The 27,066-nt window shown below is 45.2% G+C and overlaps 1 protein-coding gene across 2 annotated transcripts in view; it reads left to right on the top strand.

Moving 5' to 3' along the window:
• Positions 1-2,050: 2,050 nt before the first annotated feature.
• Positions 2,051-27,066, top strand: part of LMNB2 (lamin B2) — a 30,762-nt gene continuing 5,746 nt past the window's right edge. Inside the window, exons 1-11 of one of the 2 annotated variants that reach the window (XM_042886814.1) lie at positions 2,051-2,372; positions 13,700-13,836; positions 16,505-16,661; positions 17,274-17,399; positions 19,179-19,349; positions 21,218-21,343; positions 23,219-23,439; positions 23,995-24,286; positions 24,723-24,830; positions 25,622-25,741; positions 26,594-26,695. In XM_042886814.1, coding sequence (XP_042742748.1) covers positions 2,070-2,372; positions 13,700-13,836; positions 16,505-16,661; positions 17,274-17,399; positions 19,179-19,349; positions 21,218-21,343; positions 23,219-23,439; positions 23,995-24,286; positions 24,723-24,830; positions 25,622-25,741; positions 26,594-26,695 — 1,863 coding nt within the window. In that variant the 5' untranslated portion in view covers positions 2,051-2,069. Of the gene's footprint in view, positions 2,373-13,699; positions 13,837-16,504; positions 16,662-17,273; positions 17,400-18,799; positions 19,020-19,178; positions 19,350-21,217; positions 21,344-23,218; positions 23,440-23,994; positions 24,287-24,722; positions 24,831-25,621; positions 25,742-26,593; positions 26,696-27,066 lie in introns of those variants that run through there. The other variant, XM_042886815.1, reaches the window with a different exon arrangement.

Below are 27,066 nucleotides of genomic sequence, written 5' to 3'. Positions count from 1 at the left end.
TCAAAAAGAGGCAAAAGTTGTAAAAGAATTTCCAAACTATGATCAATGTGCAGAGCATCATGTTAAATCACATGAGAAAAAATGAGCCAACCCAAAAAACGTTTACGCAGAGGCTTTCAGCATTCCTAAAATACTTTTTTTTTCAGCTTTATATAATCAAATGTAATTACTGGTCTTCCACAGATTTGTTAGCGCTGGAAACTGCATGTTGGGTCAGAACAAGTTCATTCTAAGCACATGGCTTCACACTCACTCAGAAGCGTTATTTTTTAATTAGGTTTTTTTTTTTTTTTGCTTTGCTCGGGGGAAGGCAGCGATGTCTGATTCGCTGCAGGCTCACAGCAGCTCCGGCTGGAGGCACGCGCTGGGCTCTGGAGCTGATCCAGCAGCAGTTGGTTTACAGTTTGCAACTGGCGCCGAAATTCAAAAAACGCACTGTACTTCAAATCCAGAGCGGGGATGGAAACAATGAGGAAGGAGGTGGCTCTGCAGGCTCCTGGGCTGTCCTTGGTGTGGCTCCCAGCCCGAGCGCGAGGTCAGACCTCCCTGCTGAGAAATGAGGCACAGCGCTCTGGGATTTGTAGTCTGTCCTTCCTGCTTCCTCCTGCAGATGCATTTCAAGGCAAAAACGACTGCTTTCAGAGAGCGGTTTCACACTGAGTTTATATCAGATCTCACTGACTAAGATCCGACAGCAGCGCTCTTTACATTCTGATGTGCCTACGCGCCTATAGAAATGACAGAAATGAGGTGGTGATCAGCACGATTATTTTCATCCCTCTGAGTAACCCGCTGACACCCACAGCTTTGCAGGCTCTGTGGAAACCCCTGCCCTCAGCTCTCTGCAGGTGGAGGAGCAAAACTTACCTGAAAACCTACTGCTTACACAGGCAGCTGCTACAGATACACAGCAATTGCAAGAGGGACTCAGAACTGCTCACCCACAGCAGAGCTGTACTGAGGTTTTCCAGTTTGACAAGTACTTGATCTTAGGTTCCCAGATCCTCTAACATGAGAATCAGATCGCTTCTGTTTTGATCATAAACACCTATTTGTTCAGCTTGGCTCCCTGAGTTTCTTTTCATCTATTGCATGCAGTATTTTCTTATTTGTTTTTCTATTTAGTTGTCTTCTATTGCTGGCTTGCATTACACTCATACTCCTTTTTCTTTGCTGTTGTACCACCAAATTCAAACTCGTTTTTCCCGGAAAATCTTCCTCTTCTCAGCCTTCCCTGTTAGTCACAATGCAAAAAACCACACTGAGTGCTTTTTAGTCTCGAGGCTGGGGACAAAAGGAATTCACTGCTAATGCATTTTATACTGGTTAAATGCGTAAGAACTTACAGAAGTCGGAGTATAATCACTAAAAACATGCTTTGGGAAGGTAATACTCCAAATATTTAGGAAATGAAAAATTCCCAACGGCTCCATTGTGAACTAGCAGCATCCCTTGGGATAGCAAGAGCACTTTCTTCCTGAGCAGCCTGACTTGGGAGCATTGCACCTTCTCAGCATCACCATGGATGTTTTTAATGCCTGCAAAACAGCCCTCCTAAAAATCCCCACTAGGAAGCAGTTGATTGAAACCCCAAACAGCAAACTGCAGTTCTCAGCCTACAGATGCTGAGGGGGAAGCACAGCAAATTAAGGTTAGCAGGCCTTGCTGCTAACCCATGCCCCCCTCCCGGGGCAGGGAAGGCAGCTCGTTCCTAAGAGGCCGTTTCTGAGGAGCACAGGGGCTGCACCTGCTGTGACACGGGCTGACGAGAAGGAACCCTGATCCCACAGCTCCGCTCCCTCAATCTTGGAAGGGAAAAACGAACCGAACCCAACGAGCAGTGTCTACTTTCAGAAGCGGCTTTATGCACACTCAAGGTTATTACGTACAAGGTTATTAAATAACCTTTCTCCCGTGCTTTGTTCCCAGTCTCAATGGCTTAACTGTATTCAAAACGCGTTACGAGCGAGAGCGGAGCGGCGGCGGGCAGCCCATAAAATGGCGGCGGCGCGGACTCCTCCTCCCGGCGCGCCCCGCGCGGCCATCTTGGCGCCCAGACTTCATTTCCCATGCGGCGCGGCGGCGGGGCAGGCGATGTCCGCCATCTTACCGCTCCCTCCTCCCCCGGTGCGGCCGGATTGAATGAGCCTGCTGCCCGCGAGCTGAGCGCCATGTCAGGCACCCCGATCCGCGGCACCCCCGGCGGGACCCCGCTATCGCCGACCCGCATCTCCCGCCTGCAGGAGAAGGAGGAGCTGCGGCAGCTCAATGACCGCCTGGCCGTCTACATCGACCGCGTGCGGGCGCTGGAGCTGGAGAACGACCGGCTGCTGGTGAAGATCTCTGAGAAAGAGGAGGTCACCACCCGCGAGGTACGGCCTGCCGCCTTTCCCCAGGGCTTCCGAGGCAGTGGAGGCCGGCGGGGCCGCTCCTTCGCAGGGAGCGGGGCTGGCTGTGCTGCGCTCGGCCCATCCTTCCCCCGCGGCGGCGGTGCTCTGGGTTGTGGGGGTGTGCGTGTAGGGGCCCGGGGGCTGCGGAGAGAAGCGGCTGCCGGCGGCGCGCTGAGCGCGGCTCGGGCTGCTCGCGTCACCGAGCGAGAGCGAAAGGCGGGAAGGAGCGCGGCGGGGGGGGGGGGGGGGGGGGGGGGGGGGGGGGCGCCGGGGGGGGCCGGCGGGAAAGAGCGAGCTTCCCGCCGCGCTGCGGGTCTGGGCGCCGCGCTGTGGGCTCCGGGCCGGCCCGGCCCGCTGTCGCATAAAAACCCGTGAGTGGCTTTTGGTCCCCGCCGCGCGGCTCAGCGCTGGGGGATTTGAAAGGGTCGTGCTAAGTTTGCTTTTTGCCGGAGAAAATCTTTCTTGGTGCTTACAAATGGTGTGAACCGAATCCGTTACGTGTGGCAGATAACCTGTTCTGCTTCCTGTGGCCACTTCTTTTTTCTTTGGAAGCCACGTTTTATTTTTCCATCTTGTCCCGTACGTGCTGCCCCCACGACCCTCCTTCCCGTGTGGGGGATGGCTGGCGGTCCCACCAGGTCCATACCAGCGCACAGCCCTCCTGTGGGATCACTGAGGCTGGGGAAGGGCTCTGAGATCACCGGCTGTCAGCCCGTCCCCTCCGTGCCCACTGACCATGTCCCCATGTGCCACATCTCCACCGTTCTCCAACCCCTCCAGGTGACCTGGGCTTCCACCGTGCCTTCTGAGAGGAAATTGTTCCTCATATCCAACCTCCATCCCCCGGAGGCAGCCTGCAAGGCGAGGTGTCCCACTAAGTGAAGTTTGAGTTGAAACTGGCAGCTGACAGGGCTGTGAAGGGAGCAACGTGAGGGATTGCTCTGCCACTTATGTAGGCTTTTTTTTTTTTTTTTTTTTCCTTCTTTAAGGATCTGGTGTGATGGTGGCAGCGGGAGAAAATTTTGAATTTGAGCAGTTTACTTAAGTAAACCAAATATGGTAATGTCTTGTTGGGGGGAGGTCAGCCTGCCTGCAATCACTGCTCGCCAAAGTATCTTGAAATGTGTTTGTGTCACTTACTGATGTAATGTAACATGTGTTTTCAAAGTAACCAGATATTTCTTATCATAAAGAATGCCTGCATCTCTTGTCCTATATGAAATCGTGCTATAAACAAAATAACCATGTCTGGCTCCAAGCACTAGGAAGCTGTGGATTGCTGGAGGCTAGAACATAAAAACAGGGAGTAAACACTTTCAATATATAAAGCAGAATACAATTAGCAAGAACACACGTAATCAAAGTAGGTACAGGCACAAGACAGTCTTATGTGTAGTGTGAATGTAAGCCAACTTATTGTAGTTGTTCTGTGTGTTACTGAGCCTGGAAAATACTCTGCATTAAATGGGGAAGGTAAGCTTGTGGGTTTTCATACATTATGCTTAATTTTCCCTTTCAGTTTTCTTTTTATTAAATCTTAATTCTGAGATTCTGCTCTGGGTCCCTTCCAACTCAGGATGTTCTGGGATTCTTTTGTATTGTGTTAGAGCCAATGCTTGTACAGTCCTTCACCAGGACTGTGTGCTAAAAGCTTGCCTGCTGTCTCTAGGACAGCTTATTTTTTTTCATATGTGTGTCCAGAAGGGGGCTTTGCAGTCTTATAGAGTTTCAATTCAGGCCTGTGGGCAGTGGATTAGGGCTGTGTGAGCAGTGAAACTTCACGTGGCTGTGAAGTTCTGGGTGCACTGAGATAGGAGAGTTCTGTCCTTCTGGCACTGATGTGGTAAGCTGGTTTTTCTGCTGATGCTTCAGTTTCCTAGTTGAATTTGTGTTCCTAAAATAATCAAACTTAGAGTGAAATAAAGAATTTAAGAAAGCAACAAAACAACAGTAGCTTCTATGCAGAGGCACTGTTGAGTGTAGTCTGTTGCCATTCTGTTTGGGATGCATCATTATCTCTTTGTATTAACTGCGTGGTTGAATTGGGCTATTTAATTTTCCAGAGTGTTCATGATGAAAATTCCCTTTGGTGATTATCCTCAACCATCTTCAAATTTTAGCTGCTTTGCGCTTTTTTTTTTATTTTTTTTTATTTTTTTTTTTAGCTTAATATTCCCAGTAGCTTTGACTTATTCATGGTTACGTGCTTTCTCTCTGCTGATACTCTCACTACTCTGCCTTTAATAACTGTCTTGACCTTTTATGGATGAGGGAGCCTTTTTTTCCCCCATTCGAAGACTGTACTAATCACAGAGTTGTAGGGGTTGGAAGGGACCTCCAGAGATCATCGAGTCCAACCCCCAATTAGGTCTGCTACTGTTTCTTCTTCCCAATAAATGCATTGCTTACAAGGAGCCTTCTGATTTTTGTTAATCCATGATGTGTGGCAGACTGCCTGATGGAATAATCATGAGTAACTGAGTGAAGTGATGGTTCCCTTCCCACAAATGGAACTATGGCATTTTAATGTGAATAAAAGAGCAGCTTGTAGAAATGGAGGAATTCCCATATTTTAATTGTCTACTTAATTATGCATTGAATCAGAAAGCATTATTTTTTCTTCCCAGCAGGGAGCAGGCCTGGTTAATTTTTTGTTTCTGCTTCAGAAGGTTTGTTACAGCTTCTGCATGCTCAGTGGGAGACAAGTTGCTGCTGTTACTGAACTGTTTGGGATAATTTTAGCTTAAATTGGCTGAAGATTTTCAGAAGGACCTCAGTGACTGATGCCAGGAGCACATGGTGGATGCAGCCACGTGCGCTGTGGATTGACAAGCACTGCTCATCTGCTGGGCTCTGTGTTAAACCTGAAACTTCTGCCTTGAGAGCAGTTGACGCATCTGCTTTTTTTTCGTGACAACCTTTAGCAACTCCTGTTTGCCTTAAAACATGGACGCATGGTGATGTTACAGTGGTGTTTGGCCACTGCTTGTCACCCTGGTGTCCTCCCACATGTCCGTGTCTCACTGCAGATTGGGTGAGACCATTACTGCCGTCTGACCACTGCATGCATGGGAGCAAAGGGGGTGGCATTTCTAATTTGGTTCTGAGAACTCTGCTTCTGTGGAATCGTTTCTACATGATTGAATTGTTACTGGTGCTGTTCAGGCAAGGACTGCAGCCACCGTTACACCAGGCTCTTCAAACATCAGCTGGTCATGATGGTTTTTTTCTAATTATTCAAACTGCCAGCCTGCAGAGGAAAGAAGGGAGCAGCCACTTCCTACCAATGCTGGGTCACCTCCTCAGGTCTGCAGGCTTACAGCTGCATGTAGCCTTGGAACAAAATAGCTCCTGCTGCCAACTTTTAACATGAAAGAAGAACTCAACAGAAGTTGAGATTCATCTCCAGTTGTCTGCTAATTACGTTCATCTTTCAAGCTTTTGCAAACCTATCTAATGCTGTTGTGCCTTTACTAGCATGCAGTTGGCCTCTATCAATAAAACTATGCAGTAAGCACTTGGATAAATAAAAATAAAAATAAAAGTTGCCTTTTCAGCTGGGGAAACCAATGACTGTCCTCATTCTCAGTTTCTTCTCTGGTGTGAATCCACTCGTGTAGCTTAGCCTATGAGAGTAGATAAATTGAGTGTATCCCCTTGTTTTTGTATTCACTAGTATTTGGTTGATATTCTCACCATGATGGGGTCACTGATACATGATCTGTGAGGTTGGGAGAAGGAGTGATTGAAAGGATGAAGGTGGGAAGACTGCTTTCTGATAATACCTTCATTCCTGGTGGTGTTTATGATTGCAGTCTTCCAGAACAGACATTTTTTATGAGTATTGGAGGGCTTATTATGCTGTTCTGAGAGAGTTGTGCTGTCCTCACCCACAACAGAAAACAAGAAAGAGTGGGATGGAGAAAGGAAATGAAGATCCGTGGGGAATCTCAGCCACCCACAGCAGTTGCACTTGGGACAGAAGCAGTATGTAGAGGCTTCCCTCTTCTCTGTCTTTTCAGCCTCTCTGGATGTCATTGCAGGCGGCTGCAGTCTTGTGTTAGAGCCATTAAAACTTTACTGCAGCCTCACCTGGTCTCTTCTTACCTGCCAGTGCTGCAGCTGCTGGCCCTTTGCTGCCCCAGCTGTAGCAACCAGAGCTAGCACTAAACTAGGGTAGGTGCCCTTGGTGCGACCTCGTTGTCATCTGTGAAACATTTGGATGCTTCTGTGGGTGGTGGATCACCTGAGTCCTAACCTGCAAAGCGCAGGATTAGGCAGTGCTGTAGAGATCAGCTGAAGGGAAATGGTGCTGATACACGGCACACATCTTCATTGCTCTTGAGAACTTGGGTCTTCCGGAGGTTATGTTCCATCTCCATGCTGCCCTCTTAGTTTTCTTTTTCCTCCAATCTTCCTGGCCTGTAACAACTCCATTATCTGCTTGTGGTCCCTGTCAGAGTTAACACTGTAGTAAGCAGCCATCTGCTTTGCATGGAAGATGTTTCCCCTGTTAATTGCTGGGAGCATACTTTGTACTACCCCTTGGCTTGACACCTGCCAGACTGCCATGCCTGGCTGAAAAAAAAAGGAGGAAGTGTATTTTAGCTCTCTTGCTGAAGTCTCTGGGCAAAGGCATCTCTGGTCATCTTAGATCCATGACCTCATGGATTGGGTTTTAGTGAGGCTGTGCTGTGGCACTTATTAATCTCTGTGAAGAAACTGGTTCTTAACCATAGGGGCGGGTGACCAGATTTCCTTGGAAGAATGTGATGCTGTTTACAATTTTTGGATAAACTGCCTTTGATGTTGATACCGATGATTGCCTGGCTCTGAGCAGGCATTTCCACATCAGAAGGAGGAATAGCTATATGCCTCCACAGGTGTTCCTGGGGAGGCCGTGAGCCTTCATCAGTCCATAACTGGGTGAACAAGAACACTGTGAGCCATGCCTGGTGGGAACGCATTTGTTTTGCACATTGATGCATATTAAGATAATTAAAGCTTTATCGCCTAATTCGTCCAGCCTAGCAGTCTGGCACATTTCTTGTGTCTTCACTGAGTGCTGTCTCGCAGCTTCTTCCTACTAGTTGCTGTAGGAGGTCTGTAGACCTGACCTGTCTTCTGGGTGGGGGGTGCTTGGGTGAGCAGGTGGGAATGGCAGGACAGATCTTGCAGAGCAACTGCTGCTGGCAACTGTGCAGTTGTATTTCAGGGCTGGTGACTGCTTGGAAGAGACGGGATCTGCCTGGCTAGGCAGGACAAAGGTGTCTTTGCCAACAGGCGGGTCACCTGGGTAAGAACTTCAGACTGGAAGTGATGGGGGAGTGTGAGGTTTCTCTAAGATCGGGTGGGATGTGGTGGACAGGCAAAGGGCCGGGGGCTGTGTGAACAGGGTAGACAGTAATCAACAAAGCAGTTGTGGAATCATCAAGGAAGTGCCTACAGGACAGTCTGATGGGGAAAGCTCTCCTGTTCTTCCTGACAAATCATCATGGTGCCTTTCTGAAGTGCCTGCAGCACAAATGCTTGCAATGTGGAGAACAGCCAGGAGGAATTAGCCACCATGGTGGGTGGGTGCTATGACCTCAGTGGGATCGTGGGCATGAAGTGGGAAAACTCACAGGATGAGTGCTGCCATGGACATCTAATGAAACTGCGTCCAGGAGAGGCTGGTTGGTTTCATTGTTGGGTTGCTACAAATTATCTTTGAAAAGTCAAGACTGGTGGCTGTAACAAAGCACCTGTCACATCTATGGTTAGCAGGGGGAAGGTGGGAGATGCAGGGGACTACCTGCCAGTCTCCCTCCCCTCAGTCCCTAGAATATGATTTGTGTCATTGTGGACTTCTCAAGTCCTTGTCTGTATCCTTTCTGACTGTTTCCTCTGAGATGGATGAAGCCGTATTGGCTGGTTTTTTTCCATGCTGATGTTCTTCGTGTGCCTGCTGCTTTCCTTTTTTTTTTTTTTTTTTTGTTAGATCTGTCATGAAAGCCCATTTCCTGATTTACATGACAGGTCTGGCTGTGAAACTTGTGTTTTGCAGCAGACACTGATTCTTCCTCAGTATGACCCTTACGTGCTTGCCCAGCAGTGCTGTTCTTCAGACTGTCGGCTATCTCGCTGTACGCTCCAGCTTAGTGACAGGTAGTTCCTCTTTAACAACTCCTTTCTAATGGTCAAGAAGAAAATGAACCCTTATAAGATTAAATATTCACCTAATTGAAAAAGTGGGCTTAGAAAGCTCTTGATACTGTATAAATCTGATGACTTGTTACTGCTTGATTTGTAGTCTGTTCTATGATTCTTTCAACTCATGCTTAAGTGGAGGAAGCTCTTAAAGATTTCTCTAGTATGAATGTAAGTTAAATAATAACAAAAAAATGAAGATATGTTTGTACTTCATCTTTTTGAGATGGTACTTTTGCTTAGCAGATGAGCTTTGGGCCGCAGGCTGTTTATCATGTCTATCTGTACCTTTCTGTAAGTGCAGCAAGAGTGATTACTTTCTACGCCATTTATGAGTTTTCTTCAAACTTAATTTTTTGGCTTGCCATGTGTTTGTCAGAAATCACTATCAGTTTTTATTTGGCATTTGTGCATGAGCTTTGCTTTTGGACAAATGCTGCTCCATGTTCCATATCCTCCTGCTCTGCTGTGTTGCCCAGTAAGTAACCATACCAGTTTTGTTTTATCTTGAATTATTGTGTGTGATCTTCTTTTAGTTAAGTGCCTACAGTGATGTCTTATACATATTCTGCTTTTTTTTTTTTTTTTCGGTTGCTCTAACAAATTCTTCTGTTTTCTGTAGTTGTCATAATTGCAATGGTTGTAATTACTTCTTGGTTTCTTTTGCTTCTGCAAGGCTGCTGAAAGCAAATCTGCTGAGGTTCTTGACAGTGTTGTGGCAGATCTGGTCCCACGTGCTGCAGAGAGTGAAGAGCTTCCTCTCATGGCTTACCAGATTGACCGCTCCGTGATACTCTCGCTGCAAACATATAGAATGTAGCTCTGGTATGGTATCACCTCTTGGATTACAGCCTGAGCTATTTGACACCTGCTGGAATGCCTCTCTGATCTCCAGTACGGTTCCTGTTTTCCTTTATAGTTAGTGATTAATTAGCACTGCATATACCAGAGTTGTTTCCCTACTCTGGATGCTGCGTAGAAAATCTTTTTCAGAATGTGTCGAACCTGAGCAAAGTGTGCTCCAAGAATTCCTGGGGCATTCGGGGCATTTAGGCACTGCCTGGTGGCACAGTGCTGAGATGGTGATGAGGCAAAGCACCAGAAATGGGCTTCACAGCTGCTAGGTTAATTTAGTGGTTTTCCTTCCCTTGCTGCTGTGGATGCTGTGATTGCTGGTCCTGTTGCCATTTTTCTTTTTTTGTCCATAAATTCTATATGAGGCATATCCTAGAAGGGCAGCAACAGCCTTTTAAGAATGTGAGCTTGAAGTGTCACTACTGGAGACCAAATGGAGCAAAGTAGTTGCAGTTGCAAAGTAAATTTAAAAGGGAGGAGGCTAAAGAGTGATTGTAGTTTAGAAAGAAAGCAGATTGGAGGTGGACGATCACTAGAGGCACTGTGGGGACCATACTGCTCTGGTGATTTCCAAGTCAGTGGACTCTGAACGTTACGTTCCTTCCACCAGAGCAGAGCTTTAGGGGCGAAAGTTTCAGACAACAGAAATACTTGCCAGAGTTTCTTTCAGTGCTAGAGAGTGTCCTCGTATCTCAGTTGCTTCTGTCTGTCGGTGCATTAGCTTAAAATGCTGCCCTAAGTGGTGTTCTTGCTAACAACCTGCATTGGACCTGTGTTTACTTTTCATTCAAGTTTCCAGAACAGGAGCAGAGCAGAAGTTCAATGTGCTACAGGAGAAAAGATCCATGCTAAGCTGCCACAACAGGTTTTGCAGTGAGGGCGAATCAGACCTTTTTAGCTCGAAATTGTTATCTCTGGTTCTCTTTTTACCAAAAGGTTCTGAAATGGCTTTCATCATTCAATATTTAGTTCGTTCCAGCTATCTTCTATCAAGGCAGGGGTTACTTTAAATGTTTGTTTGCAGTTCAGAGTGTTGTCCTTTTGATGTTGTTAAGCTGTGTGGTGTTTGGAGTACTTTGAATATAAATTGGAGTACTTTGAATATAAAACAAGCATAAATTATTCACTACTTGTTGGTTGATATTGTATCACCTTGTTGTAGCGATGTTTACAAATAGAGGGAAAGCTGCAGGTTTTCTCAGATAAGCTCCTTGTCTTGTATGTGCGCAACATCTCTTCCAGGATGGGCTGCTCCACGATCTTCCCAGGCACAGTGGTGAGGCTCACTGGGCTGTAGGTTCCCAGACCTTCCTTTCTCCCTTTCTTAAAAGTGAGAGTGATGGTTCCCTTTTTTCACTCGCTGAGGACACCCCAGTCAGCTGTGGTTATTTTTTTCCTTGCAGTTCTCTGGAATGCATGTTGTCTGGCCCCATGTACTGTATGCACTCAGTCTTGTGAGGGGGTCTCAGACAGGCTCTTACAGAGGGGGGGATTTTACTCCCCCCAGCCCACATGCAGAGGGTTCAAGACATGAGGTATGTGGGAAGCCTGACTGGCAGTGAAGATTGAAACGGAGAACTGTTGAGTACCTCAGCCTTCTCCATGTTTGTAGGAGCTGGTTCTGCCTCCTCGTTTAGCAGAGGAGGTATGCTCTCCTTGGCCTGTCTCTTCTGACCATTGTACCTGTAGAACCCCTCATTATTTGTCACATCCCTCCCCAGGTTCAAGTCCATCTGCACTTTGGCTCTCCTGATCACACCATACATGTTTGGTTGGTGTTCCTGTATTCTTCCCAGGCTCCCCATCCTTGCTTCCAGACCTTGTGCACGTCCTCCTTACCCTTGGTCTGACCAGCAGCTCCTTGCTCAGCTGTGACAATTTCCTGCCTCCTCCAAGTTCCCGTGCTCTCAGGAAGGCATCCTTAAAGAGCTGCCAGTTCTGTTCCATTCTCGCCTCCCTGAGGGCAGTTTCCCAGGGAATCCCATCTAGTCCTTAAACAGTTGGAAGTTTGCTGTCCTGAAGCTCAGATCCCTGACTGTTCTTTCCCGGACCCACAGCCCTCGCTCAGCCATGGCACAGCAGCTACAGTGCCTCTGATCTTATCCCCTGTAATGATCCCTCTGTGTTGGCGAGCACCAGGTCCAGCAACACTTCACCTCTGGTTGGTCTGGGCAGTACCTGGAACAAGAAGTTATCCTCAATGGACTCCAGGAGTCCCCTGAATTGCTTGCAGCCCACCATGTTGTCTTCCCTCCTGCTCCTGCCTCGGGGAATCCCTTCTGAAAAGCACGTAGCCCTCAAATGTGGTATTCCAGTGTGTGATTTTGTGTTGTGATTTGCAAATACTGTGTTTTCATGAAGGCTCACAGTTATTCAGAGGCTTAACAATTAACATTTTATTGGCGTGGTGGAGTGGTGTAAGAAGGATCGTAGCACAGTCGTAACTCACATCTTTGTGGAACTTTCTGCAACTGGTAAAGCAGAGTTGTATTAGCTTGTGCCATAGGGAATTTCTGGCTGTAAGCTGTGACAAAAGAAGAGGAAAAACAAACAAAAAAATGGAATAAATCTTGAAAGAATAATTCTTCAGAAAAAGAATTCTCAGCTCTCAGACTGTCACATTGTTGGAAATATCCAAGTCATGTTTGTCAGGACGGTATCTCTGGTAACAGCAGAATTTATTTGCGATTGCAATGGCGGCGTCCCGCAAGCAGGAGCGCCTATGGACACAACATGGCAGCCTTTAGACCCTGTTTGCTCCCCCTTGCCTCCCCCGTCCCCTGTTTCCCCACTGGCTGCATACTCCAGGTTCACAATCTTACAGAAGGTTGACATTTGCTATTTACTTGTTAATTTATTTGTTACCTGCTGTCAGTCAGCAGCCGTGCTGTTGTTTCCAAGCTGTCTCGGTGCTCTCCTTGCCGTATTGATGTGATTTTCTTTAAAGACTTCGTTAAACAAAGAGCACTGGGGATGATGCCAGGCCTGCCGATGTCTCTTCAGGCGCTTCCTGGGGCAGGCCATGGCTGTTCCCTGGTTTGCTCTCGTGCAGGATATTCCTGCAGTGTGTGACAAAATGTACATCTATACACCTCTATACAGAGTGTGCGTGCCTGGGAAGGTTCGTCTAGAGGATCAGTGATGCAAACTATCAGAGATCTTCCCGAGGTGAAGTAGAAGGACTCCCAAAAAGAACTATGATAGCAGAGATCATGAAATAAAAATAATATTGTCTAATTCTAATGCAGAAACAACACTTGATTCCCACAACATCTAGGTTCATTTCAGAAGTTTTATGAAAATATGTTCTGTCAGGGTCTTGATTTATTTTCTGACTGCCTTTAATCTGTCTTTCTGAAGACCAGATGGTTGAGTCTGTCGTTGGGGCTGTTGGAATAGGCACTCCTAGGAACAGCACAGTTGCCTCGTGTCTGCAGTTGATGCTTTGTTATGAAATTTCTCTTCCTAAAGCTGTTGTATTCTGCTTTTCACTCTTCCCACACCACGATTGCTCTGTTTCTGAATTTACATCAGTAAGAGCTGTTCTGATATCCTTTGATAGAAGCAATGCCACCAGTCTTACCTTCAGTTTTTAGCTATCTTGATACGCCTTTCAAATGATCCTGTGTTCTACAAAGAGTTACTGGTGTTGAAGACTTTGAGGTGCCTTGTTCCAGTCTGAATGGTGGATTATCTTATCTTTTTTCTGAGCTGGGACAGGGAAAGATCTGCAGATCCTTATCGTCTGAGGCAGAGAACAAGAGTAGAAGCATGTCTCTGAAAGTCTCTGGAGTTCATCTCATTTCAGAGTCTTCTTTTGCTTTGTAGTACAGGAGCAACAGAATTGAATGAGGCTTCCATTTGTGTTCCAGAAAGTGTTTTTCCTACTTTGTTTTTAAATGACATTGCTGCTTAAAATGGTTCAAAGCAATGGTCTGTGGAATGGGAGCAAATGGTCTGTGTGCAGGGTGTGCTGCTCTGCTTCAGTCTGTCTCTTTGGAAGACACACATTTCAAACACGTTTTGTTACATCCTGCTGGGAATGAATCTCCAGTGTTGTCTTTGGGGTTGGGTCACAGTAGATCACAGCACATAGGCATGCAGGTGCGTATTAATTGAAAATGGTCAGAATTTCATGCACTTCAACAACAGAAGTCATATCAAACGTTCTCTTCCAAAGAAAGCTGAGTGAAACCTGTGAAACTCAGTTTGCTGATGCTTAGGCTTGGGAATGTTTCATGTCTGAACACTTTTTTCCCCTTTAGGTCAGTGGCATCAAGAACCTCTATGAGTCTGAACTGGCTGATGCTCGAAGAGTTCTGGATGAAACAGCCAAAGAGAGGGCGAGGTTACAGATTGAGATAGGAAAACTGAGGGCTGAACTTGAGGAGTTCAATAAAAGGTAAGGAAAATCTTACGTGATACATTGTGGGTTTTTTCTTTAAATGATGAATTGGTGATCTGCAGTGTGAACGACACTGCTGTTGCCTCTTAAAATGCCTTAGTGGGTGTCGTGAGGAAGTGATGCAGGCTTGTCAGTGGAATTCCTCAGATGGTATAGCTAGTATATACACAGATCTATTTGTAGATAGAGGATGAATAAGCTGCGAGTTGATGGGCTGTTCACACTGCAGATGTTAAAACAATCAGTCGTGCCTCCTTCCATCCTGGTCTCTTTGTTTCTCTCTCCCTCCCCCCCCCACAGATTGTATTGTGTGCCGCTTGAAGTTAGACAGCCGTCAAGGTTGTCTCCGTTGTCCTGGAGGCAGCAAATCCTTTGATTGTGTTTTAAAGCAATTTCCAAAAGTGAACTGCAGCAGGAACTGTGGGAATTTGGCTCCAGTTATCCTCCCTTCACTGCCCAGCTAGTGAGAATCGCTGCAAGTTGATCTCTGTTTTTTAGGCCTTTGCTAATACTGAGAGATTTTACAAATACCCTGTTGGAAAACACTGTGCACTTGAAATACTGCTGCTGCTGCTTTCTTTTGGGTCATCTCCCTTGCCCTGTGTTTGGGTGGTTGAGTTGTCCCTCATCAGTCACTTCGGGGACTTGACAGGGTAATTCTACCAGCCTCTTTCAAACGTACTTGGTATTCTGAGATACACTAAATATGAGGAAAGTGTGCCAGGTTTCCTGTCCTCTTAGTTCATAATAGAACTGAATTATTTCTTGGCTCAGAAGTTTCTTTTAGCAGATTGCTTTCAGTCCCTTGAGGTGTACTTGCAGAATCTTGCTGTGCCTGGTGTATAACCAAGATGTTATAACCACAATATAATTGTGTATAATCAATAGATATCAAGATGTTATAATCGCAATATAATCAAGAGAGTAAGGCAAAGCAGACAACGATCACAAAAGAGAATAAGTGGAAGAGCTTACCCTTGGGTTGAGCTCACCAGAAGACACCAAAAGAGGGGATCTCCAGAAGAGATCCTTCCCCTCTGGTAGCCAGCTCTTAAATAGGTCCAGGAGGGGTGGAGCCTGGCTCCACCCCTTCCAGCAGCACAGGTGAATTGCCTTCACCTGTGCTCCTCTGGCTGACTCAAGGCTCACCTCAGGTGATTAATCAGAGGTTCAGGCCGTGACTCAGCAGTTCCCATACAGCCTGGTGTAATACGTACAGAAAGTCACGCCTGGGACATACAACCTGACTTCAGATGCAATTCTTGAAAACAACTTTGTGTCTGTTTGCACAGGGTTCCTTGACAGGCAGCAAGTGATGAAGTCCTCCCTGCACACTGTCCTGCTCACCTCCCAAGCTTCAGTGCTTTGTGCTTGAAGGAGGAGGATGGCGATGTGTAACACTGTGTTTGCTACAATTTCCTCAGTGTCTCTTTCAAGTTCACTGCATGGTAGACCCAACTCCTGAAGGATTGGGGAGCAGCAAGAACTTGGCTGATACATGAGGATTTGTGACAGGTTATGGTATAGAAAGCATATGGTTTTCCTGCAGTGTACAGGACTTCAGAGTTGTTATCTTTCTGCCATGTATGTGCAGCTCGTTGATGACAGATGTCATCAACGATGACAGATGATGACAGCTGTTGTCACCCAGTGTTCTCCATGTGTACAGATTATTCTTTTGGGATTTTGGATGCCCTGGCACATACTTTGGTCATTTTGTTTCTTTATACCTATCTGCCATGTTTGATGCTGATCTGATGTTTTCTGGATTTTTTAGTACTTAGGGTAATTGGACAGTAAGAAGCATCCCAAGCTATTGTTTAGACAATGGGCAGTTGTCAAATAGACAGTGGGCAAAAAAAATCAGCTCCAAAAGGCTGCACTTTGAAGCCAAGTTTGAGATTGAGTGGTACTTTTTACATGTTGAGAGTTATATTGTGATTGTTTGTCTACCTTAGGAGTGAGAACAGCCTGGAAAGAAAAAGGAGGTACAAGGCCAGTGGGATGAGTCAGAAGCTCCCAGGCTTTGGAAGGTTCTAGGGCACAGAAGTGATAACAACTATAACAACTATAACAGTTGTTAACCATTACAGGACTCGGGAGCTGCCCTTTGTCAGCAGTACCTGAAGGGAGCCTAGAAATGTCGTGGCTCCAGACTCAGAATGCTGCGACTCTCCATCATGGAAGAGAAGTGATTTGTTGCCATCATCCTTTTTCACAGGAAAGCAGTTCCCTGGGCAAGGCTCTCTTCTTTAGGAAGGGATTCATAGTTCTTGGAGGGAACTGAAGGGGACATACTGGTCTGGAACCAGCAGAGAAGCGACTGCTTGTGGGCTTCTGTGAGAGATATGTGTGCTCTGCTCCTTGGGAGCTGTAGTCCAAATGTTTCCTCTATGAGATGAGGAAATGCTCTTTAAGGGATTGTTTTTGCCCTTGCCATCCAGTAATGAACTTGCCAGCTGGGCAGTACGTATACAGAACATTGTTCTAAAACTCCATTTGTACCAGGTTTGTAATTATTTTAAGTAACTGTAGTTGCAGATTACTCCAGAGCCACCTGCTGGTACAATGACTGTATACCAAAACATCTGTAACTGTAACCAAAGTATTCTCCAGGTGTGTGTGTGCACCCATGTGTAAATATGGTAACTTTTGTTTGTTTCAGCTACAAAAAGAAAGATGCAGATTTGTCTGTTGCTCAAGGTCGCATTAAGGATCTTGAAGTCCTCTTCCATAGAAGCGAAGCAGAACTCAATACTGTTCTGAATGAGAAACGCAGCCTGGAGGCAGAGGTGGCTGATCTGCGTGCCCAACTTGCAAAGGTATCGCAGCGAGTGCTTGCTTGCTTGAGCACAGCAGGAGTTACTGCTTGTGAAATCTGTTGGGACTTTGCTCTTAGTTTGTCTGAACATCATTGCTTCAGCTCCCTTCTGCTTAACCTTTCCCTGCCCCTCTTAGATGTGGAAATAAATTAAGAGGTCTGTAAAACAAGCTAAGTATTAAGGTGTGTTAGAAATATTGATAGCATAAAGATTGGTGCGTTCCTGGTTACTTAATGTTCTGCTTTGTAACATCCTGTGTAACTTTAATTTATGGTGAAGTATCCAGAGGAGCTGTGTTGTCAAGAAAGAGAAGAACATACAGTTCATCCTTGAGAAGTTAATAATCTTTGGATTCGTTACCAAGCTACACTGAAATAATCCTGTGTTTTATAGGTGGGGTAGAATCACAAAAGCTTTTCTAAGTATCCATACATGCTCACGCATGCATTTTCCTTTTTTTCTTTTTCTTTACTTTTGTAATAGCTTGAGATGAGATTTATTGTTGTGTGTTGTTGATCCAAAGATGTCAACTGAAGGCTGTGAAGGGCTCGTAGATGGGGAGAAAAGGGATCCAGTCAAAATTAAATATTTATCTTTACAATTCTCTACCAGGCTGAAGATGGTCATGCTGTGGCTAAGAAGCAGTTGGAGAAGGAGACACTTATGCGTGTGGACCTGGAGAATCGGTGCCAGAGCTTGCAGGAGGATCTGGATTTCAGGAAGAATGTGTTTGAGGAGGTAGAACCAGCCTTGTAATCTCATTGTATTCTGAAGCTTATGTAGTTCTTACTCAGACTGACCATAAACAATTTCTAATGAGACCAGGTAGTGAAAATCAGTATTATTTCATCTTTGCTGTGAATCAGCTGATTTTAAAGGTTGTGTAAGAGTTGCATAGCAGATCAGTGGCAGAACTAGCATAAAAGCCAAGTGACGAGGGTATTATTGTTCTGTGGGTTAACTTAACAGCTTGCTTCTGCTTGAGAGGGAAAGTCCTATTCCCTCTTTACACAGACTGCGTGGCCCTGCCCCTAGTTTGCTGTGGTGTCTGTTAGAGCTGACTGTAACCTGTTTCCATTGATGAGAACACTGCACCAAAAACTGTTTTTTGCTGGGAGTAAAGCAGTAGTTTTGTAAACAGTAGGAATGCACAGATGGGGATTGGGAGGAATGGAGAAAGGAAGCATGGCCACTTCTTGAAAAGTGAGGTCAGTTTATTCCTTGGAGTCCAACCCTGACCTTTGATTCTTCAGCAGCACAAACTCATTCCTTAGTGGCTGCTGAGCAGCTGCCACAGACTCCTGCCCTTTGTCTCACCCGTGTGATGTTTGGCTGACCATGCACCAAACTCTTTCAGCATGATTAATGAGAAAATATTTTGACTGTTTTGTTGAGTTGAATGTTTGCCAGTTTAATGGCTGAGTTCTGTTTCAGCATGGAATAAAATGAGTGTACAGACCGGGTGGAGGGGTTAGGCAAGGCTCTGTGGCTAGGGACAGGTATTGGGAAATGAAGGAAGACATCCTGAGCTATGATCGTTGTTTCACCTCCGTGCCACAGAGCAGTTGGGTTGCTGTGTGTACCTGCAGGTGACAGACCCTTCCTTGTTGGTAGGCCATTAAAGTAATTTTTTGCTCTGTGAGGACTTCTGCAAAGCAGCTCATATACAGTGGCCCTGAATTTTTGTTAGTCTGCTGTGACTTCAGTTTAGCCATGGGAAGTAAGCCTTAATTCTCTTGTCCTCTGCTCCATCTCATGACTGCACTGCTGTTTTCGGGCCTCCTGACAGAGTTTACAGCTGCTCCTTTATTTTGCCTTACTCTGAAGGCAGAAATGAATTCTTTCTCATACCACGCATTCAGACCTGGGTGGGTCTTTGCAGGGCCCAGCATGAATAAGTTAATGAGTAAATCTCAACTTCACTGGTTTAGGTGCAGTGTTACAGACACAGAGATCTCATCATTCACCAGAAAAAGAGTATTTTGTACAAACTGACAAGAAAAAAGATTGTTTTCAGAGCAATAGCATAGAGAATTTGTTTGGGTTGTTTCTTTATTACTGATGTTATGAAAACCTAATTAGCAGAGGTCATAGAATATATAGAAAAAAGAGATCTGCATATGCCTGAGTGAAATTTGAACATCTGTATTTTGTTTATCTTCAGCATTCAGAATGGTTGCAAAATGTGTTGATTTTATCTGGCTCCTTGTAGACTGCTTGCTGTTGTAGGCACAAACTCACCCCTCCATCAATTATTGTAGCACAAAAGATCTCCTTACTTAAATTCTGTATGAATATTTGTCAGCCATTTTTCAAGTTTGCTCACCTTTTAGAATTGTTTTTTACAGAATGAAAGAGGTAATTTGCATCTCTTAATATAAGCAGTAACTTTTGGCTGCAGTACTGTAGTTCCTAAATACTAAATAATTAGTACTGAAGTAATTAATACTCGTCTAAATGGAATTGCTTGTACTGTTTGCCTCAGTGTAGGACTTTGTCCTCTTTTTCTCTGTGTAGGAGATAAGAGAGACAAGAAAGCGGCATGAGCATCGCTTGGTCGAAGTGGACACCAGTCGCCAGCAGGAGTATGAGAACAAAATGGCTCAGGCCCTGGAGGATCTGCGAAATCAGCATGATGAGCAAGTCAAGCTGTACAAAATGGAGCTGGAGCAGACCTACCAGGCTAAGGTAACTGCTGCACTCCCCTTCTGGTGGGCAGGAGGTCCAGTCGGGAGATAGAACCATTTCCATCAGACCTGCTGTCTTTAAGGACACAGGTGGTAGTGATGTGAAGCTCTGTGATGATGTCCAAGTGGTTCCTCCTGTTCAGGTCACAGGCATGTTTCCAGCGAGGTTTAGCCCAGGGTAACAGCTTGGAACAGCAGTAGCCAGGAGAACATGTGGAACTGCTGCTCCCTGAGGACAGGGTGCGAAGAGGGGATGTCACACAATAGCTGATACAGTCGTTTTTTTCCTGTGGGTTTTTTTTTTTTTTTTTTTTTTTTTTTTGGTGCATTTGTGGTTTCATTGGGGCTGGTGGTGGGGAAATCAGACAAGATACTGGATGCTTTTTTGACAAGTGTGGGTGTTGAAAACTGTGGTGTGCAGTTTGGAAGTGTGAACATAGTGAGGCGTAATTTGATGCAGAAGAATGCGCCTTGAACTTCTTAAAATGTAGGCACTGCTTTGTTTTACCTGCCTGTGCAAATCCTGAGTTAGCAAATCCCCATTAATTCAGCTGGCAGTGTGGGGGAAGTAGTATGCTCAGTATTACTGGTACAGTTGCTGGCTACAAGTATGTAATGTAATTTTTTTTAATATTATTATTACCCTACCTGAAAAAATAGAGTAGGTGTCAGTTTTCTGGTTATGAAAATCCTTACCTGTAATTATAGCCACTTCTCATTCTCCTGTGGTGGAGAAATTATGGTGCTGCTAACATTGTTTTCCACGCCCTTGACTTTGAGACTCTCTTAAGAATTCTTTGGTTTGCAGTTTGAGAAATACTGATCTAAAAAGTATTTAACTCCTTCTTAGGGCAGCAACAAAATAAGTAATAGGTATTAAAAAGCAAAATAAAGAACCTTTAGCAATCTTAGCATTATTCAGAGAGGTTAGGAACAACCAGATACTTGGATTGACTTGTCCGAAGAGGATCCAAAGTATATCCTTTGTAGAGAAAGCACTGTTTGCAAAGTAGGTAGAGAAGGAAAAAATGACAAGATTTGAACAGGAGAGGAAGAAATTAAGGTTCCTCTTGAAGTAAGGAGGAGAGGGAAAGACAGGTTTAGCTGTCTGGGTAACATTGGTGTCTGTGTCCAGGGTCATATCAGAGAGATCTTGGGCTGCTGGAGAATATGGTGTGGCATATGCCAAACTTCTCCAGGATGAGCTCAGTGTACTCTTCCTCGCTTGGAGCTCTTGGAGCAGTGCAGTTGATGAAGATCGATTTCTTGAAGTCTTGTGCTGTGTGGTTAAGAACAATGTTCTGCCTGAAACTGTTCTTAGAGTTGGAGCACTTTGGTTCCTGTGTGGATTCTGTGGTGCGTGTAGTAGTAGATAGTTGAACTTAAGCTGCAAAGCATGAAAAATATGCATTTTCCAGCTACCTTGATGAAAGTTACAATGTAATGTGATCCTGCCTGAAGAATCCATGGAAGAGTGTAAGCATCAAGATCTTCCTCTTACTGAGGAAGTCAGTAAGTTGCTACTGGCCAGCTGAGATTTGGCACTAATGAAATGTTTTATTCAGCTTGCTCTCTGGGCATGCAGAGAACTGTTGGACCAGGACATTAAACTGGGGGTCTGTGTGATCATTCTGACTTCAAACAGGCTGGTAGTGATAACATAAACCTAAGCTTTGTAAGGCTATAATCCTGTAGGAATAGAACTGAAATATGTGTTCTCGTTCCTTTAGGGTATGTCTTTGAGGTTCATAAACTTACTAGATTTCCATTTTAAATTATTTAAGATTAAAAAGCTTATATGCAGTACTGCAGGTATATTTATGAGATGTCTAACTTAATACAATGACTCGTGTAAAACCTGTCTTCCAGTTGGAGAATGCCATCCTGGCCTCTGACCAAAATGACAAAGCTGCTGGTGCAGCTCGGGAGGAGTTGAAGGAGGCTCGCATGAGAATAGAATCTCTCAGCTACCAACTTTCTGGCCTTCAGAAACAGGTAAAAGGCACTAAATCTGTTCTTATTTCTAATATAAAGCACTGTAATGTTTGAATATATTCAGATTTGTCCTCTCATATTTTCTGAATTTTATGGAGAGAAGTGGTTGTGCTCTTTGTGGTCTTCGAATCATAGAATGACCAGGGTTGGAGAAGACCTCTGAGGTCATCCGGTTCAACTGTCCTCCAATCTCCAGTATTTCCCACTAAGCCATGATGTCACTACAACATCTGAATGTTTCTTGAACACCTCCAGGGTCTGTGACTCCTCCATCCTGAGGCCTGGCGAGGAGTAAAGTTGGGACCCTGAACTTTAGAAGAGTGAAATTCCAGTTGTTTAAAGGATCACAGAATCACAGAATCACCCGGGTTGGAAGGGACCTCAAGGATCATGTAGTTCCAACCCCCCTGCCTAGCAGGGCCACCAAACATACACATTCAGATCAGGTTGCCCAGGACCCCGTCCAACCTGGCCTTAAACACGTCCAAGGGGGAAGAGTTTCCTTGGGATCTGTCCCTAGAGACAAAAGAGCAGAACAGAGCTGATAAATCCTTAAGGCTGCTTTGTTAGGGTGAAAATTCTCCATCTGCACGTGTAAGAAATTAGCCAGGGCAGGCAGGAAAGGCTGAGCTAGGATCTGCTGGTCAAAGTGGGGAGTAAGAAGGAAATACTTGGGATGGATGAAGAGCAGAGATGATGTGCAGAGATGCAGAAATGGGATCAGGAAAGCCAAGGTGAAGCTGGACTTGGCAGGGGATACAAAGGATAACAGGGAGTTCTGTGGGTACACTTGTTAGAAGTGAGAGGCCAAGGAGAGTGGACCCCCTCTAATAAATGGGAAGGGAGAACTGGCTTCAACAGACTGAGATATTCAATTCTTTGCATCAATCTTCACTGCCAGTCAGGCTTCCCACATCTCATGTCCTTGAACCTTTGGCAGCTGGGAGCAAAATCCCATAAGCAGATAACAAGTGCTTGACAACCTGATGAAATCGAACATGTACTATGGGGTCTATGGGGCCTGATGACATTTGTCTCAGAATCCTGAAGAAACTGGCTGATGTGGTTGCCAAACCACTGTCCATCACATCCAGAAAATCATGGCTGTTTGGTGAGGTCCCTGGTGATTGGAAAAAGGGAAATCACTCCCATTTTTAAGAAGGGTAAAAAAGCCTCATGTCTGTGCCAGGGAAGATGGTGGAATTCAGTGCTCCTGGAAGCTGTATTAAGAGACGTGCAAGATGAGGAGTTGATACTGAAACAACAAGCAGGGCTTCACCACGGATAGATTGGGCCTGAGCAACCTGATGGCCTTCTATGAAGGAATGATGACATCAGCTGATAAGGGAAGACCAACAAATGTTATCTCATGTCTTGAGTTTGCTGATAACACTGAGCTGAGTGGTGCAGTTGGTGTGACAGAAGGAAGGGGCGCCATCCAAAGGGACCTGGACAAAGTGGGTCTGCAAAGACAGGAGGGAGCCTGGAGAAGATGCAGGGGAGACCTTGTTGTGGCCTTCCAGTTTCTAAGCAAGATGAAAGATAGACTTTTACATAGGTGCATAGTGATAGAACTAAGGGGAAACAGTTCAAAGCTAAAAATAGGAAGATTTAAGTTAGATGTGATTGGGGAACTTTCCTCCCAGAGGGCAGTGAGGCCCTGGCACAGGCTGCCCAGAGGAGCTGTGGGTGTTCCATCCCTGGAGGTGTTCAAGGCTGGGTGGTCTGGTGAGGGGCAACCAATGCATGGCAAAGAGTTGAACTTGTATGGTCTTTAGGGTGCTTCCAACCCAAGCATTCTGTGATTGTGGTGGGATGGAGGTGATTTCTGTCCTGCATCCACATGGATACAACTAGGTTTTCTATTATCCCTAGGCCAGTGCAGCAGAAGATCGCATTCGTGAGTTGGAGGAAACGATGGCTGGTGAACGGGATAAATTTAGGAAGATGCTTGATGCCAAGGAGAGGGAGATGACAGAGATGAGGGACCAAATGCAGCTGCAGCTTACAGAATACCAGGAGCTGCTTGATGTGAAATTAGCACTTGACATGGAAATCAGTGCTTATCGAAAACTCCTGGAGGGAGAAGAGGAAAGGTATGAGCTCCGTTTTCTTAGGACTAATGTTACTTTGGCTTTTTTTTTTTTTTGTTCAATTTTAACAGAAATGCTCAGACTTTGTTTCACTGAATTCACATTGTTTTCACACTGTGATGTAACCCCTAACAGGTGTAGAACTCTTACAGCTGTTCTCCTCTGAATATCTGCCTTATGTTTTGGTTTTCATGATGGTGTCAAAGTGCACTGGAATATATAATTCTGAACTCGACATTCATCTCCTCTTTTTAAGTGTTTACTTATAGGTCTTTTCTGGTTTTTAAGTGATCAGACACAAGAATAAGAATAGTGTACTGGAGTATATGTAAGTAGTGGATGAGGCAGTCTGTGCTGCCCTCACCGTCGCTGCGTTTCAGGTCACGTATCACCCTGGACAGACCTGTTCCTTCATTTGCAGCCCCGCTGACAGAACAGTGAAGCACGGCAGTCTGGTTACTGAGTTTTGTGCTGTTATTGCTTTGACCGTCGCTCTGTGGACCAGCTAGAAAAATGTTAATTTCCTTCCATCTGATTGAAGTACTTGATCGTTTCCAGGCTGAAGCTCTCTCCCAGCCCCTCATCCCGCGTTACTGTCTCTCGAGCCACGTCCAGCAGCAGCAGCAGCAGCACTTCACTTGTCCGCTCTTCCCGAGGCAAGAGGCGACGGATTGAAGCAGAGGAGCTCTCGGGCAGTGGGACGAGTGGGATTGGCACTGGAAGTATCAGTGGTAGCAGTAGCAGCAGTAGCTTCCAAATGTCCCAGCAAGCTTCAGCTACAGGAAGTATCAGCATTGAAGAGATAGACCTGGAGGGCAAATACGTTCAACTGAAGAACAACTCCGAGAAGGTGAGTGTCAGCAGAGCTCCTTAAGGAGGAGCTAAACTGAAATGCTGCACTGTGTGTTGAGCACACGTCACTGAGAGAAATGGTACCTTTCAAGGTATGTCGTCTTGTAAAAGCGGTGTGGCATTTGAAAGGTGAATTTTGCTACAGGTGTGATGTTGCAGGATGACCATAGTCCTGAATGTCTGATCCCGTATGCTGGTGCTGTGCTGCTGGGAATGGCCTCGCTGGCTCTAGCAGAGCATTTTTTCATGTGAAAAGTCTCTTTTAAGTTTTTGTTGAATGACCTTAACACGATTACTGGGTGTGGAAAAGTATTCTCAAGTTAGATTGCAGATGTCTAACAACCACATAAATAAATGGAATGAAGAGGTGTAGCAAGACGTTTGATGCCTGTTTGCTCACCCTAAATAAATAACCTTACAACTCTCCTCACTAGGATCAGTCTTTGGGTAACTGGAGACTGAAAAGACAAATTGGAGATGGAGAAGAAATTGCGTACAAATTTACTCCGAAGTATGTCCTCAGGGCTGGGCAGACTGTAACAGTAAGTCATGTTCCATGTGTCAGCAATGTTCATCTGTTGATGTTGTGGCAGCTGTAAATCTGAAGTTTGGGGTGTAACTTTTGGACTTGCGGTTCTTGTTTTAGAGGAGCAGGACTTCAGTTGTAGAAAGGCAAAAGAAAGTTCCATTTCTGTATTAGCACTTCAGTATCTAAGGCCATTTAGCTGAAAAAGAGTTCTGTGGGGGGGGGAGGAGGCAAAGATTGTTGTTTATTTTATTCTTTTCAAGCACCTCTGTTGAAGTTTGGAATACTTAATCCTGCTCTACCCCTTCATGAAATAGGAACATTTATTTAGTCTGGTAGACTTGTGTTAAGTTTAATACTTGACATTCTCAGCCTTAACTGTAGTATTGCTTTTTGCGATTTTGTTTGACGTTTGGTCTGCAGCAGAATGGCTTTCCTTTAGTCAGCTGCAGTTATTTCTGCCCGAGTATTGATTGCTCAGATGCTTATCAGATGAAATTTGTCTGCACAAGCTGCGTTTTACGTCCCTCCTCTAGGCATTGAGGCTGTGGTGGGAGTGACTGTGTTCAGGACTGATGACTGCAGCGTTAGATTTCTTTCCTCTTGCTATGGCTGGTGATAGCTGTTGTTGCAGACTGAGAGTCATGTCTTCCCACAAGCACTGATGTAAATTAAAGTAGAGTAAATTTACCACTGGGATTTGGAAGCAAAACTGATAAGGAGAGACAAGTGGGAGAGTTAGAAGGTTTGGGATATTTAAAAATGAAACGTGCACGAATAGCTGATGACTGAATGTCTTCTCACCAGATCTGGGGTGCGGATGCAGGTGTATCTCACAGCCCCCCTTCTGTTCTCGTGTGGAAGAATCAGGGCAGCTGGGGCACTGGAGGAAATATCCGCACATACCTCGTGAACTCTGATGGAGAGGTGGGAAGAGAGTTTTCTTTTCATTGTTGGAATTACAGCAGATGTTTCCATTTGGTTCCTATGTGTTCTGCATTGTCCTACATCTGCCCACAGCTGATTTTTTTTGCAATTCTATGGATGCACTTTGCGCAGGAACAGCAGCACAGGACAGAATAGGAGGGAGGGTCACTTGTACCACAGGAAGCTGGCTTAGAATTCAAACTGGAGAAACAGTTAAAATACTGTCTGAAGGCATTTCAAATCCGTGTCCCTTCCTGCTGTGGTTCCCTTTGTTTCCTTGCTCAGGGTGTCTTGTTCCACAAGTGAAAATTTGCATCTGCAGTTTCAAGGCTGCAAGCGCGCGGTAGAGTTCTTGTTACTAAGAAGTGCTCAAAAATAGTTTAGTAATAAAGGAAGCTTCCTGATGTTTTAAAATTCTTTGTAGTGCCTGATTAGGAAGACCTTCCTGGTAATTGACATGAACAGTGGATATAAAGCATTTAGCAGAAAGAATGGGAGTTCCTAATACTGTGTAATCATACAGAGAAACTTCAATTTCTGACATCACACATCTTGGAGAGCTCCTGGGTCAGTCTGCTGTCAGCTTGTCAAACCAACAAGCACCTGCTTCTCAAACACCTGCTAAAGAAAGGAAGCTCCTGAAGCTGCCTTACACCACGATGCCTTTTGGTAGCTGGAATGAGGAATGTTTCTGTGGCTTGCAGGATCTTCAGTGTTTGCTTATACAGCTGTGATCGTGGGGCAAACTGATTTATATCATCCAAACATTACTGGGATTCCTATACTGATGATACAGCAAAAACTCAGAGCTGGATATGGACCACTAGTCATCTTCTCTTTCCTTTTGTGCAGGAAGTTGCAGTGAGAACTGTTACTAAATCAGTCGTCGTGCGGGAGAATGAAGAGGAAGAGGATGAGGCAGACTTTGGAGAGGAGGACCTTTTCAACCAACAGGTAATGAGATATAGACCGCATTTTTAATTTGTTTTTGGCTGGTTTGTACAATCAGCCAGGAGATAATGGGTTTCCCTTCAGTTTTCACTAGTTCTGAGTTTCTTGGTCCATTTTCCAATGGGTGCTTGCAGAAGATGATGCTAGGGCAGCTTGCAGCCGTGCAGCATTGCTACAGCATGCAGAAAGAATGTTCAAGGAATTGCTGCTTGAATCAGTAACTGTACAGCTCAGGCAGTGCCTAATATCAGTTTGGATGCTGGGTATCTATGGACACACACTGCAGATCAAGTTTACAACACTGCAATGACTTAAACTGTTTTTGGAGTTGGTAAGAGGAGGTTTAGCAGTCAATAATCACTGGACTGCTGTTC

The sequence above is a fragment of the Lagopus leucura genome, unplaced genomic scaffold (genome assembly GCF_019238085.1).
Source record: "Lagopus leucura isolate 7727_CA_CO unplaced genomic scaffold, USGS_WTPT01 Super-Scaffold_100064, whole genome shotgun sequence".
Lineage (NCBI taxonomy): Eukaryota > Metazoa > Chordata > Aves > Galliformes > Phasianidae > Lagopus > Lagopus leucura.
This window is presented reverse-complemented; position numbering and strand designations above follow the sequence as displayed.